This window comes from Terrapene carolina, unplaced genomic scaffold (assembly GCF_002925995.2).
Source record: "Terrapene carolina triunguis isolate 2854851 unplaced genomic scaffold, T_m_triunguis-2.0 Scaffold211, whole genome shotgun sequence".
NCBI lineage: Eukaryota > Metazoa > Chordata > Testudines > Emydidae > Terrapene > Terrapene triunguis.
In genome coordinates, this window is record NW_020664562.1 from 27,657,100 (window position 1) to 27,669,030 (window position 11,931).

Genomic DNA, 11,931 nt, shown 5'->3' on the forward strand with positions numbered 1-11,931 from the left:
ACATAAATTTGTCTTAAATTTAATTCGTGTATATTTTTCTCCTCAGTTTCAGTTAATAGAAGTATTTAAAGAAGTTTCCATTAATGAAATATTTTGTCAGTAGAACTACTCACTATAATTACCTTTTCTTATTGTGCAAATATTCCTTGTCTCCATCTTCCAATGATTCTGGAATACCGGAATCGCCTGCAGTGTTTCTTCCCATCCTGATAGCTTTTAGATTGCCTCTATTTTCCACATTTTCAGCCACCACCATAGGGATTTCTTCTACAGCAAAGTACAGAATATTTAGGCAACATATACAATATTCAAGGGTCCCTTTGGACTTTACCAATGGCCCACCAAAAGAACCAAGTTAAAAACAGATCTTGTTAGCATCATTAAGAAAAACTAGAAAGCTCACTGTTTTGCTTTAGGGAAAATAAAATGAAACTGTCAACTACACTGCATACAATATTATTTTGAACATTTCCTGATTTTTCATTTGAAAAAAGATAATCCAGTAATTTATACTTCCAGTGTCTGACTTCAAAGGCAGATTCTGATTTTGTCTAAATCAAATCTGTATATTCTCAATGTTATTAAAATGAGTGGCAATTACACTAAGATCCAATGTTCAAAATGAAAATATTGATTCAGAGGATGCACTCCTTTCAAATAAAATACAATCTTATATCTTTGTATAATTAATCTTAGAGTTTTTGAAAACGTGAAAATGTGCAACATTAGAAGAGGGATTCTCTGAACCATCATTTTTTCCCATTGTAAAACAGAAGTTTGGCTAAAACTTTGATAAGTATCCAAACCACTGGGTGCTAATCCAAATTGCTGGACATCCAGGGGGTTGCCTAAATTAACATTTAATGGTACCAGTGCACTTGAAAACTTGGAATATTATTGCATCTAGTAGTTTCTCAGTAGAAGTTTTATCAGATAATGCTAAGGTAGGACAATGTAAGGTTTTTATATTTGACTGTAAAACTTTTTAATCAGATTTTGAATATTGTATTAATGATGTGATTTAAAACTGTAATTCCATCAGAATGGATGCTGAACAAAGAATTAATTAGTACTTTCTTTATTATATCTTCTTCAGAAATGAAAGACAAGAAGATGGTCATAGGCAAACTACTAACGTTACATCAGTTGTCACTTACAATCCAACTATACCCATTTAATCAATTATTTCCTTTTAATCAGGTAGTAAAGTAAGGTAGGAGACCATTCTGAAGAGACTACTATAAATATTGGCTTCCAGTACTCAGCAACCATCCAGTGTTAGATGAAAATGTGTAGCTGACAGATCTCTTTCAAAAAAACATTTTCAATTCTGGCATATAACTGTTAGCTTTATTTTTGCTCTAATCCCGCCCACACCTTTGTACTATTTCCATTATAGTCTATTCAGGAAAAATGTTCAATTCTCAGTTTTAGGAGTCAAACTCTTTAATATTGTAAAAGCAAATTAAAATTCTACTTTGTGGGAGGACAGTAGAAATATTTTCCTTTTCTGAGTACTACAAGCATGGCTAAATGTAAATTGCAGTAGATATGGTTAACAATGAAAATTGAAGTGAATGAAATTACTTTCCCCATTATCGTATTCTAGTTCAGATTCTTGATAAAGGATTTTAATAATTTATTGCTCCTGATTATCATATGGAAATAAAGTCTTTTCATGCAAAAATCCACTGAGCATGTTGAAGTATTTCCCTGTATCAGCAGACAGGGATGAAGGAAGGCTCAGCCAGGATAAATCGTAGTTGCAGATTTCTGAAAGTTTTTTCTGGGAGAATCTTAAAAGGCTTTCATTTTAAAGTGTAAAATAGCTCAATAAAGCAGCTGTCTATAGATTAATTGCTCAACCACTTTATTTATTTATTATATAATGAGCCTTGATATCACAGGTTAAAAATTTTGGGTCCCATCTTTCAATTATTAGGCAAAACTTCTATTGAGGTCAACTGGCGTTTAGACTGTGTAATTTGGGCCTGATCCAGAACCCATTAACACCCATATCTTTTAGATCTTTAGACCTTTTCTGTGAATGACACTGGCAGACAATAACTAAAATCTCACTATGTATTTGACAAGGTACATGAGGAAACATCTATTCACTGTGGAAATTAAGATATTAGTGTACCCACAAAATTATATTTGTAAGTCAAAATTTTGAAAGTCAGCTGTCTAAAATTAGGCTCCTAAATCTATAAGGCATCTGAATAAAATATTTTGATTTTCAGGGATACTGAATATCTACACTGAACTCTTTGGGTGTTGCAGGTGCAATGGATTTAAGAGCCTAATTTTAGGAATTTATATTGAAAATGTTGAGGAAATCATATCAGTCAAATGGAGAACAGGAAATACATATGTGTGAATGAAAAATGGGACAATTGGACCTTGTGTATTGACATAAACCCATATTTCATGCCATAGATTAATAAGGATAGACCATTACAGTAGGAGGCATATGGTGTGAAAATTATGGATGAAATCCTGGCCTCACTGAAGACAATAGGAGATTTGCTGTTGACTTCAACGAAATCAGGATTTTAGTTATGGATTGTAATAAAAGTTTACATTTACCATCTGAAGGTTCTAGTATATCTGGTTAAATGATAAATTCCAGATGGGAAAGAAAACTTTCTTAAACTTAAATTAAGATTGTAAACATTTTGGTTCAGTCAAAAAAAAACTAGTCTTGAAATTAACCTAGAAAATCTGAAAAACATGGAAACTTGCCTCCCAATGTCTTCATCTCAAACACTAACAGATTAAAGCAAATTCAGAGTTTCTAAACCAAACCATTTTGGAGTTATGATGAACTAAACAAATTCAAGAAAATGTTCAAGAAATAAGCTCACTTCATTTTTTCAACCTTATTTCCCAAAGGCCTTTTCCATTTTGCTTCAAACTTTCCAGAAAAATTCTACCCCAGCATAAAACAATGGCTGCAAAATTTCAGGTAGATTTTGAGGAAAATAGGAAAGCGGAAGTCAAAGTGTTTTTTATAACAGAACACGGGCTTCAAATTTTTTAACTACTATTTCTCCACAATAAAATTTAGAGTTTATGCTGAAATTCCATTAAGTTACATAACTGGGCCTATATATTGCAAGGGTTTCAAAACAGTGGATGCAGTTAGAGCATTTTACTGTGTCTTTGGCACAACAGGGTGAGGTGAAGAAAAGAATTGGATTCCTTTGCTTTTGTGATTCCAAATCATTCTTATAACATTGTCTGAACAGTTTTTATAGTGAAATTAGAGATTTTTTTATTCTTGTTTAGCTTTATATGCCCCCTTTCTAAAAAGCAGCCTTAAAGAGAAGATGACTGGATTAATCATACCTTTTCTTCCAGGGGGAATGTGATTTTCCTGAGTCTCATTGTTCTTGGCTTGTTCAGTGCTCTGTTTTACATGATGACCTGAAATAGTCCCTTTGTCTTTTTGACTCCACCTACATGTATTAGATTCTTTCTGATCCTGGCTTAGATGATTTTTCTGAGCACTTTCCAAAGATGTAGGATTTTTTGCAGACTCCCACTTTGTGGGATTTAAACTACTTGGTATGCGTAGAGATTCATTGGATCCAATTTGGTCTGCATTACAATTGATCAGTTTTACATGGGAAAAGAAATACATAATTTTAAATGTGCCCTTTAAAATGTTAATAATCATACATTTTATTTTCTTCAGAGTCCAATAGCTGAAGACCTTTGAAAGCCTTAGTAAATGAAAACAAACTAAAAGTGATATTCACAAAAGAGCAACACATCCCAAATATGTCTCATAGCAAAGCAGTAAGGAATAAGTATAACCAGACCACATACACAAAATTAAAAGGAAACAAACAGATTTTGAGCTTTCCCCTAGATGACACCAATGACAGAAAGAGAGAATTTCAGGGTTATACAGGCCCCTCAAAAGAAATGTCCCTGCTTCCTAAACTCAGTGCTCTCAGTGGAGTTCATGGTCACATTACAGAATCTCAGACCATGCAGATCTTGGTGATAAACAACAGGTCAAGGACCAAGGCTATAAAACATCATAGGACTTATTGGTTGTATACCTTGCCAAGTTTGCATATTACATCAGTTTCAGATCTTGTGACATCTGTTTTACCAACCATGCTGCCTATGCAAGAGAGGCTCTCAATGAGAACCCGGGGATGGAAAATATGTGGCACAAATTACACACCTGCTGGATTTCTCAGGCTGCCAATTCAACCCTGGCACATCCCAGGGAAAATATCCCTCTCCTGCTTCCAACCAATTGTCATTTCCCTAATTTGAGCCTCCTCAGAGAAGAAAATGGGATTGTGCTTGTGATGCTGACAGACCAGCTCAAATCAAAGCCATAGGCCAATTCACTTGTGTGTGAATATCAAATAAATGTTACATGGGCTAGGAGGAATAGGACAGTTAACTTGTGTGTGGATATAAAAAAAATATTAATGTTATTGTCTTCTCTTATTTGTAACCTGTTGAATGCCATCGCATTACATTATGTATATCCCTGTTCTTAATTAACCCTAGATCAAAAGTATCAGAGGGGTAGCCGTGTTAGTCAGAATCTGTAAAAAGCAACAGAGGGTCCTGTGGCACCTTTAAGACTAACAGAAGTATTGGGAGCATAAGCTTTCGTGGGTAAGAACCTCACTTCTTCAGATGCAAGACTTCTTCAGACTTGCATCTGAAGAAGTGAGGTTCTTACCCACGAAAGCTTATGCTCTCAATACTTCTGTTAGTCTTAAAGGTGCCACAGGACCCTCTGTTGCTTTTTCCTAGATCAAAAGTGTATGTTAGTATTAAGATGGGAATTTACTTGATGAAAACTAATGAAGGATTGTTTCTGGCTGTCACAATGTGTTTACATTACATTTATCCGTCACACAAGATTGGAGACTTGGAAATATAAAAGATTGCTAACTTCAAAGCATGGGTCATTTTGTTTGACAATGCATATTCACAGACTCTGTTTGTGTTTAATCAACAAAGGCAGAGCCCATGCTGCAAATGATTATGGCTGCCAGATTGCCTTTCCTGAAAAGGTGCTATAAGAATGGATCCAGGGATCGATCCTGTATCTAGGGTTGTCAAGCGTCTGGTTTTCGACCGTAATGCCTGGTTGAAAAGCGACCCTGGCGGCTGCGGTCAGCACTACTGACCAGGCCATTAAAAGTATGGTTGGCGGCGCAATGGGGCTAAGGCAGGCTCCTTTCCTGCCCTGGCTCCACGCAGCTCCTGGAAGTGACCGGCATGTCGCTGCAGCTCCTAGGCACAGGTGCGATCAGGGAAGCTCTGCATGCCACCCCGACCCCGAGGGCTACCTCTGCAGCTCCCATTGGCTGCTAACTGGCCGGACATGGTGGCTGCCTCCAGAAGCAGCACGGAGCCAGGGCAGGCAGGGACTATGCCTTAAGCCCTGCTACGCCATCAACCGGGAGCCGCCTGAGGTAAGCGCCACCCAGCTGGAGCCTGCACCCTGAACCCCCGCCCCCAGCTGGAATCCCCTCCCTCACCCTAACTCCCTCTCAGACCCTGCACCCCAACCCCAGGTCAGAACCCCCTCCCACACCCAAAAACCCTCCCAGAGTTCGCACCCTGCACTCCAACTCTCTACCCCAGCCCTGAGCCCCCTCCTGGAGTCCACACCCCGCATCCCCACCCCAGCCCAGTGAAAGTGAGTGAGGGTGGAGGACAGTGAGCAACAGAAGGACGGGGGGGGGGTTGGAGTGAGTGGGGGGCAGGGCCTCAGAGAAGGGGCGGGGCAGGTTGGGCAAAGATGTTCAGTTTTGTGCAATTAGAAAGTTGGCAACCATACCTGTATCTCTGAAGTGTTTTGGATTCTAACAGGGTGAAATACTGAACAAGTGGACTGAGATCCCCAGAATTACTGTGGGTAACCCTGAGAGACTTATAGAACACTTGCAGATTACCACATCTCTGCTATCACTCTGGACTTACAAACTTGGACTCACCTATTAATGTATTTTACCTGTTTTAACCTCTCAATAACTCTTATTTCTTTTTATTGGCTAATAAACCTTTAGGCCACGTCTACACTAGCACTTACGTTGACAAATCTTTTGTCACTCAGGTGTGTGAAAAAACCACCCTTCTGAGTGACATAAGTTTTTTCCAGCATAAGTGCTCATGTGTACAGCACTATGTTGGCGGGAGATGCTCGCTCGCTGAAATAGCAACCGTCGCTTGTTGAGTTGGTTTTATTAAGTTGACGGGAGAGCTCTCTCTCATCGACATAATGTGGCTACACAACGATCTTACAGCAGCACAGCTGTATCGGTACACCTGTGCCGCTGTGAGCTTGTAAGTGTAGACATGGCCTTAATTAGTTTACTAGAGAAATTGGCTTCAGCGTTGTCTTTGGTGAGATCTGGAGTACCAACTTGACCTAGGTAAGTGACTGGCCTTTTGGGGTTGGGAGTAACCCCTAATGTGATGTGATATTTCGTATAGTGACCAATATCATAAAGTGCAGTTTGTCTGGGTGGCAAGGTAGGAGGACTATTTGTGACTCCATGGTAAGACTAATATAGTGATCCAGGCATGCACATAAGTTACTGGCTTGGTGAAATCTAATTATAGATATACCACCAGTTTGGGGTGTCTGCCCTGTTTTCTGACAGTTTGACCTGAAATTGGCACTCATGGTTGTGAACCACTTCAGATAACATGACATTTCTCTTTTTTTTGAGCTTCCTTATAAAATATAAAGGCCTGAAACAGCAAAAGAAACATCAAGTCTGATCTTCTCTAGCTTTGATGGAGAACATGTTGGAGGTCTCATGTATTTTGTGAGGTTTCTCAGCCCTTAACTCAAAAGGCTGGGTGTTAAATATTTGAAAGAGATCTTTTCTTCCCTCCTTTTGTAGAGTATTTTGGTTTAAGTGTGCGTTACCACCAAAACAAACAACAAAGTTTTAAATCTCAATTAATCAAGTTTTAATGGCATGACCTCCCTGATGTCATAAACACACCAGTTCTCCAGCTGTCCACAATCTCTCCCAGAGAAGAAAAAAACCTGTATTGTAATGTAAAAATTAAACTGAAAAAAAAAAACATTAAAGAAATACAACAAAAAATCACCCTTTCAGGCCTACTTTGTGCATTCTAATCAGGCAAAAAAGAGCAGAAATCCATTTCCCTTCTTTTACAAGTCAATCTGAACAACAACAAAAATCACCAAATGCGAAGTACAAAAGTAAATTATTTGACCGTTAGTATAGTACAGTTAGGTGAAGGAAATGGCTTCGTCTTCAGATCTGAATTTGATCATTTAAGTCAGTCTTCTTCTAACATTATTTCAACAGGTTTGGATTTGTTTGGGTTTTTATAGTGTAATTGGCCATTTTCTTTTTCAGTTCCTGTTTAGGTCTGTACCAAAGCATCTCATTCTCCCTTCCCCGTACTAGTTAAATCTTACCTTTCCTTCTACGTGGAATCTGTTTTTCCCAAGTCCTGTTGTTCAGGCTTTGTTCAGGTTTTATGTGCAAAACTGAAATCATTTCTTTTTCTGTCTCACTCCATCCTAAAGAACTAGAATCTTCCTGATTCTGCATGAGAGTATTTTTCTGTGGACTTTCTAGAAATGTTGGACTTTTTTCATGCTCTTTCTTTGGAAGATTTAAAGTACTTGGTCCATGGGGAGACTTATGGGATTCTGCATTAAAGTGCTGTGTATCTGGAGTTGTTGATAATGAATAAGCAATTTCTAAGTGGTCCACTCCAGGGAGCAAATATAATTCGGGATGAAGTGCCTAAAACATACCATATGTTAATTAGACAAGGAAGAAATAATTGACATGAAGTGCACACTTGAAATGATAACTTGAAAATTATATGATACATACATGTGGGGGAGCAAATAACTTGAGTTTCAGTTCTGTTTCTTGCTTTGCCTTCACCTTGGAACATAAAAAAGCAAGTAAAATCAACAAAATACTTCTGCAAAAGGAATGCAGCATACCATTCCATTTGTATGTTATTTTCTTTGTAAGTTACATATGATAAATTACATTTATTACACTAGCACTTTGGGTGGGAAGAACAGACGACAATTCTCTGTTTTCTGACATGACATCTATTCATTTGTACTTTTGTCAGACTCCAAATGTGTGCTATAATCAGCCGAACAGGAGTGTGTGTGTATTTTTATAAATATCTTCACCCCCTTACGCTTTCACTAAGGGCTCAAAGGACGTGAGCCAATTCCCAGCTGAAGTCAGTGGAAAGACTCCCTGTTGACTTCATTAGGAGTTGGATTAGGCCCAGTCTGAACAGGAAGTGTGTTTTAAGTAACATGCTTCTCTCAATTCAATTGTTAAAACAAAGCAAATATTTTAATGTAGGAAAAGAATCCACTGACTCTCCTGCTGACTTCTACTGTGCTTAAGGAATTTTTTATTAGTTGTCTTGATATCTTTGGCTACATCCTTTTCAGATTTTTTTCACTTAGTCCTTTTAATAAACAAAATCTCAGGTGATCAATGCATATTTAAGAGTATATTTGAAATCAGTGTGTCTTATAGAGAATAAGAAATCTGAACTTCTATTTAACCCTGTCTTTAACCAATGAAATAAATTAAATTAAACTAAATATAGGACAAAATTCTGTTCTCAGTTACTCAAAGGCAATAACATTGATTTCACTGTCTACAGTCAAATTATTAAAAAAAAAAAAAAAGTTAACGTTTTCCTAATTCAAATGTTTTCCTAATTCAAATTCCCCTTACTTTGTAAGAAAGGTGCAGCTCTTGGAATAGCTTACATTGTTACTGTTGTGAAACAGCAGAACTGAAAAACTCAGCAAATATTTGATCACAGAGATATAAATACAAGAGGTTACCATGACCCCAAACAAACAGGAAGATTATACCAACTGCATACGACTACTTTAAAATTCACAAGATTAAAACAATATTTACAGCTTGGTGCTAAAAATGTCCAGTTATCTATGCTAGGATATTTTAATTTTCTAACTATTAAAGAAAAAATAGTTTATTAAATATCTGACAATCTCAGTAGAGCAGGGTAAAAACTTCTCTGTTTTGCTTCAGAAAAGTTTAATGGGAGAAAAAGTATAAAATGTTGTCTAATATCCAGTTTCAAAAAAATGCAAAAGAAGAAATCTAGAGAAAATGCAGAAATAACTTACCACTGCTAGCTTTTTCCCTATATGTTTCAGAAATATAAACTTATCTGCAACAGCATCTTCACCCAGGAAGTCTCCAAGCTCCTCCCGCAGTGCTCTCAATGTGACATGACGAGGCACCCTAGAACACCATTATTCATTATTACAGTTGTAAGAAATGATGATGGCTATTTAGTTTGCAATGTGAGAGTGTGCCTGAAATGTTGCATTTCCAGATCAGACAGGCTTAGTGTTTCAAAGTCATGATGGTGCATCACAATATGATGATACTGTGAATCAAATGCAATTACAACACCACCTGAGAATTGTTCACATCTCAGTTATCCATACAAAAAGCAAAGGGGCAGGACCTGCAATTTGAAAAAGGTGTGGGGAACACTTTTGCTTGTCTGACACTAGAAGACAAAATTACTGGGAACTACAATGAGGGTATCTGTGCAAAAGACAGAGCTTTCTTGGTGGAAGGCCCAAAACTGCGGAATCAATTCCCCTAGGAACTAAGGAGTATCACAGATGCTCTCTAAATGCAAAGTGCATCTTGCCTTCTCTAATAGAAACATATAGGAATGTGTGTGCACATGCGTGTGTGTTATTAAACAAAATACTCCACAGCACATACTTCTTCCCCAGAGAAGGATGAGAGAACAAAAATATGTGATAGATGTTAATCATGTTAGTGGACAAATTGGGAGAAAGCCCAGAGGAGAGCAACAAAAATGATTAATGGTTAAGAAAACATGGCCTACAGAAAAAGATTGAAAAAATTGGGTTTATTTAATCTGGAGAAGAGAAGATTCAGAGAGGACATGGTAACAGTCTTTAAGTATGTAAAAGGTTGTTATAAAGAGGAAGGTGATAAAATGTTCTTCACTGAGGACAGGACAAGAAGTAATGGGCTTAAACTGCAGCAAAGGAGATTTAGGTTAGACATTAGGAAAAACTTCTGAACTGTAAGGGTAGTTAAGCACTGGAACAAACTACCTAGGAAAGTTATGGAATCTCCATCACTGGAGGTTTTTAAGAACTGGTTAGACAAACACCTGCCAGACATGATCTAGATAATACTTAGCCCTGCCTCGGTGTAGGGAACTAGACTAGGTGACCTATCAAGGTTTCTTCCAGTCCTACATTTCTATGATTCTATGGTGCTTAATGCGCTACTGGAAGGTACTTAGGCCTGGTCTACACTAGAAAATTAGGTTGTTTAACTACCTCGGTCACAGGTGTGAAAAATCAACACCCCTGAGCAGCGTTGTTAAGCCGACCTAAGACACCCCTGAGCAGCATTGTTAAGACGACCTAAGTCCCCCTATGGACAGTTGTAGATTGATTGAAGAATTCTTCTGTTGACTTAGCTACTGCCTCCTGCGGAGGTGGATTACCTAGACTGATAGGGGAATCCCTCCCATCGGCATAGGTAGGGACTACACAGAAGTGCCACAGCAGCGCAGTTGCAGTGGCACAGCTGTACTGCTGTAACGTTTTAAGTGTAGAAAAGCCCATGGATACCAAGGTAGAGTAGAATAGAAATGGAACAGAGCCAACCACATGAGAATGCAAGGTTCTACTTGGGAATTTGGCCCTCTTTGGTTGGCTGCCTCCTCATATGCTTTGCCTTCACTTGTTGTCCATCCTTCAGGGATGGTTTCCCACAGCATGGGACCTTTTGGGATGGTATTGTGACATGATGATATTATGAAATATTTCAGATCTCATCTCATGAGCCAGAACTGACTTTTCTTTTTATTTCCTTGTATATTCTAAGGCTAGACAGGTAGGCTAGAAAATTTCAATTTAAAAAACAATGTTATTTAATTAGAGCACAAGAGTTTATCTGAAAACAGACAAATTTACTATTTTTGTCTTTCCATCATGTAGAAAAAAAAATCTAATGTTTTACCTCAAAATTTTTACCTCAAAAAGAAAATATTCATTCTTTGTCTAAACCTTTGAGTGTCAAGATTTAGCTAACAGCAAATTTTTGCAGCCCATATAGCAACTCCTGAAAATAAGCTCGAGCATATAATGCAAATACAGATACAATGTTCACTGCAACATCAAAACAATACCATAATAAACATTTGATATGTTTACCATAAGCTAAACAGGTTCATAATTTAATACCCACAATTTGTGTGCAATACCCACACTCTGGGTTGCTTTGCTATTTTAAACTTGATTTCTACATTGCAAGATCTCCATCAGTGATTAGTTTTCTTCTCAAAGCTCCACAAAGAATGTGAGCATATTTACTTTGGCATCCCTCCATGCTTTGTAAGGAGTTCTTATTGGGGCTCATGTGACAAGGACAACTAGCTATCCTTTTGGTATGCAGAGGGCTTACAATGCAAGTGAACATTTCAATGTATTAGACTGCTTGGTGGTACCTATTACCTTTAGATCATTTTGATCTTCTGTAACTTCTCTGCACCCATGGGGTTCCTAATGGCTGTTCTTGTGAGTAAAGACTATAGTCCCCTTCCTTACCTGTGATCACAGACTAGGGCTCAATCCTGCTTTACGTGGGAGTGGATTGGGCTTCAGCTGGTCATTCACACCAATATTACCTGCCTTCAATAGGAAGTCAGGGGTAACATTCTTTTAAAGCAGCAGAGTCCTGTGGCACCTTATAGACTAACAGATGTATTGGAGCATGAGCTTTCGTAGGTGAATACCCACTTCGTCTGGCATCTGACGAAGTGAGTTTTCACCCACGAAAGCTCATGCTCCAATACGTCTGTTAGTCTATAAGG

The 11,931-nt window shown here is 37.9% G+C and overlaps 1 protein-coding gene across 6 annotated transcripts in view; it reads right to left on the reverse strand.

Moving 5' to 3' along the window:
- Positions 1-11,931, reverse strand: part of SPATA1 (spermatogenesis associated 1) — a 36,780-nt gene that overhangs the window by 17,839 nt on the left and 7,010 nt on the right. For 5 of the 6 annotated variants that reach the window (XM_024201550.2, XM_024201549.2, XM_024201548.2 and 2 more), the window contains 5 exons: positions 9,182-9,299; positions 7,878-7,931; positions 7,451-7,784; positions 3,352-3,603; positions 123-267 (listed from right to left, as the gene is read on the reverse strand). In XM_024201550.2, coding sequence (XP_024057318.1) covers positions 123-267; positions 3,352-3,603; positions 7,451-7,784; positions 7,878-7,931; positions 9,182-9,299 — 903 coding nt within the window. The remainder of the gene's footprint in view (positions 1-122; positions 268-3,351; positions 3,604-7,450; positions 7,785-7,877; positions 7,932-9,181; positions 9,300-11,931) is intronic. The other variant, XM_026655991.2, reaches the window with a different exon arrangement.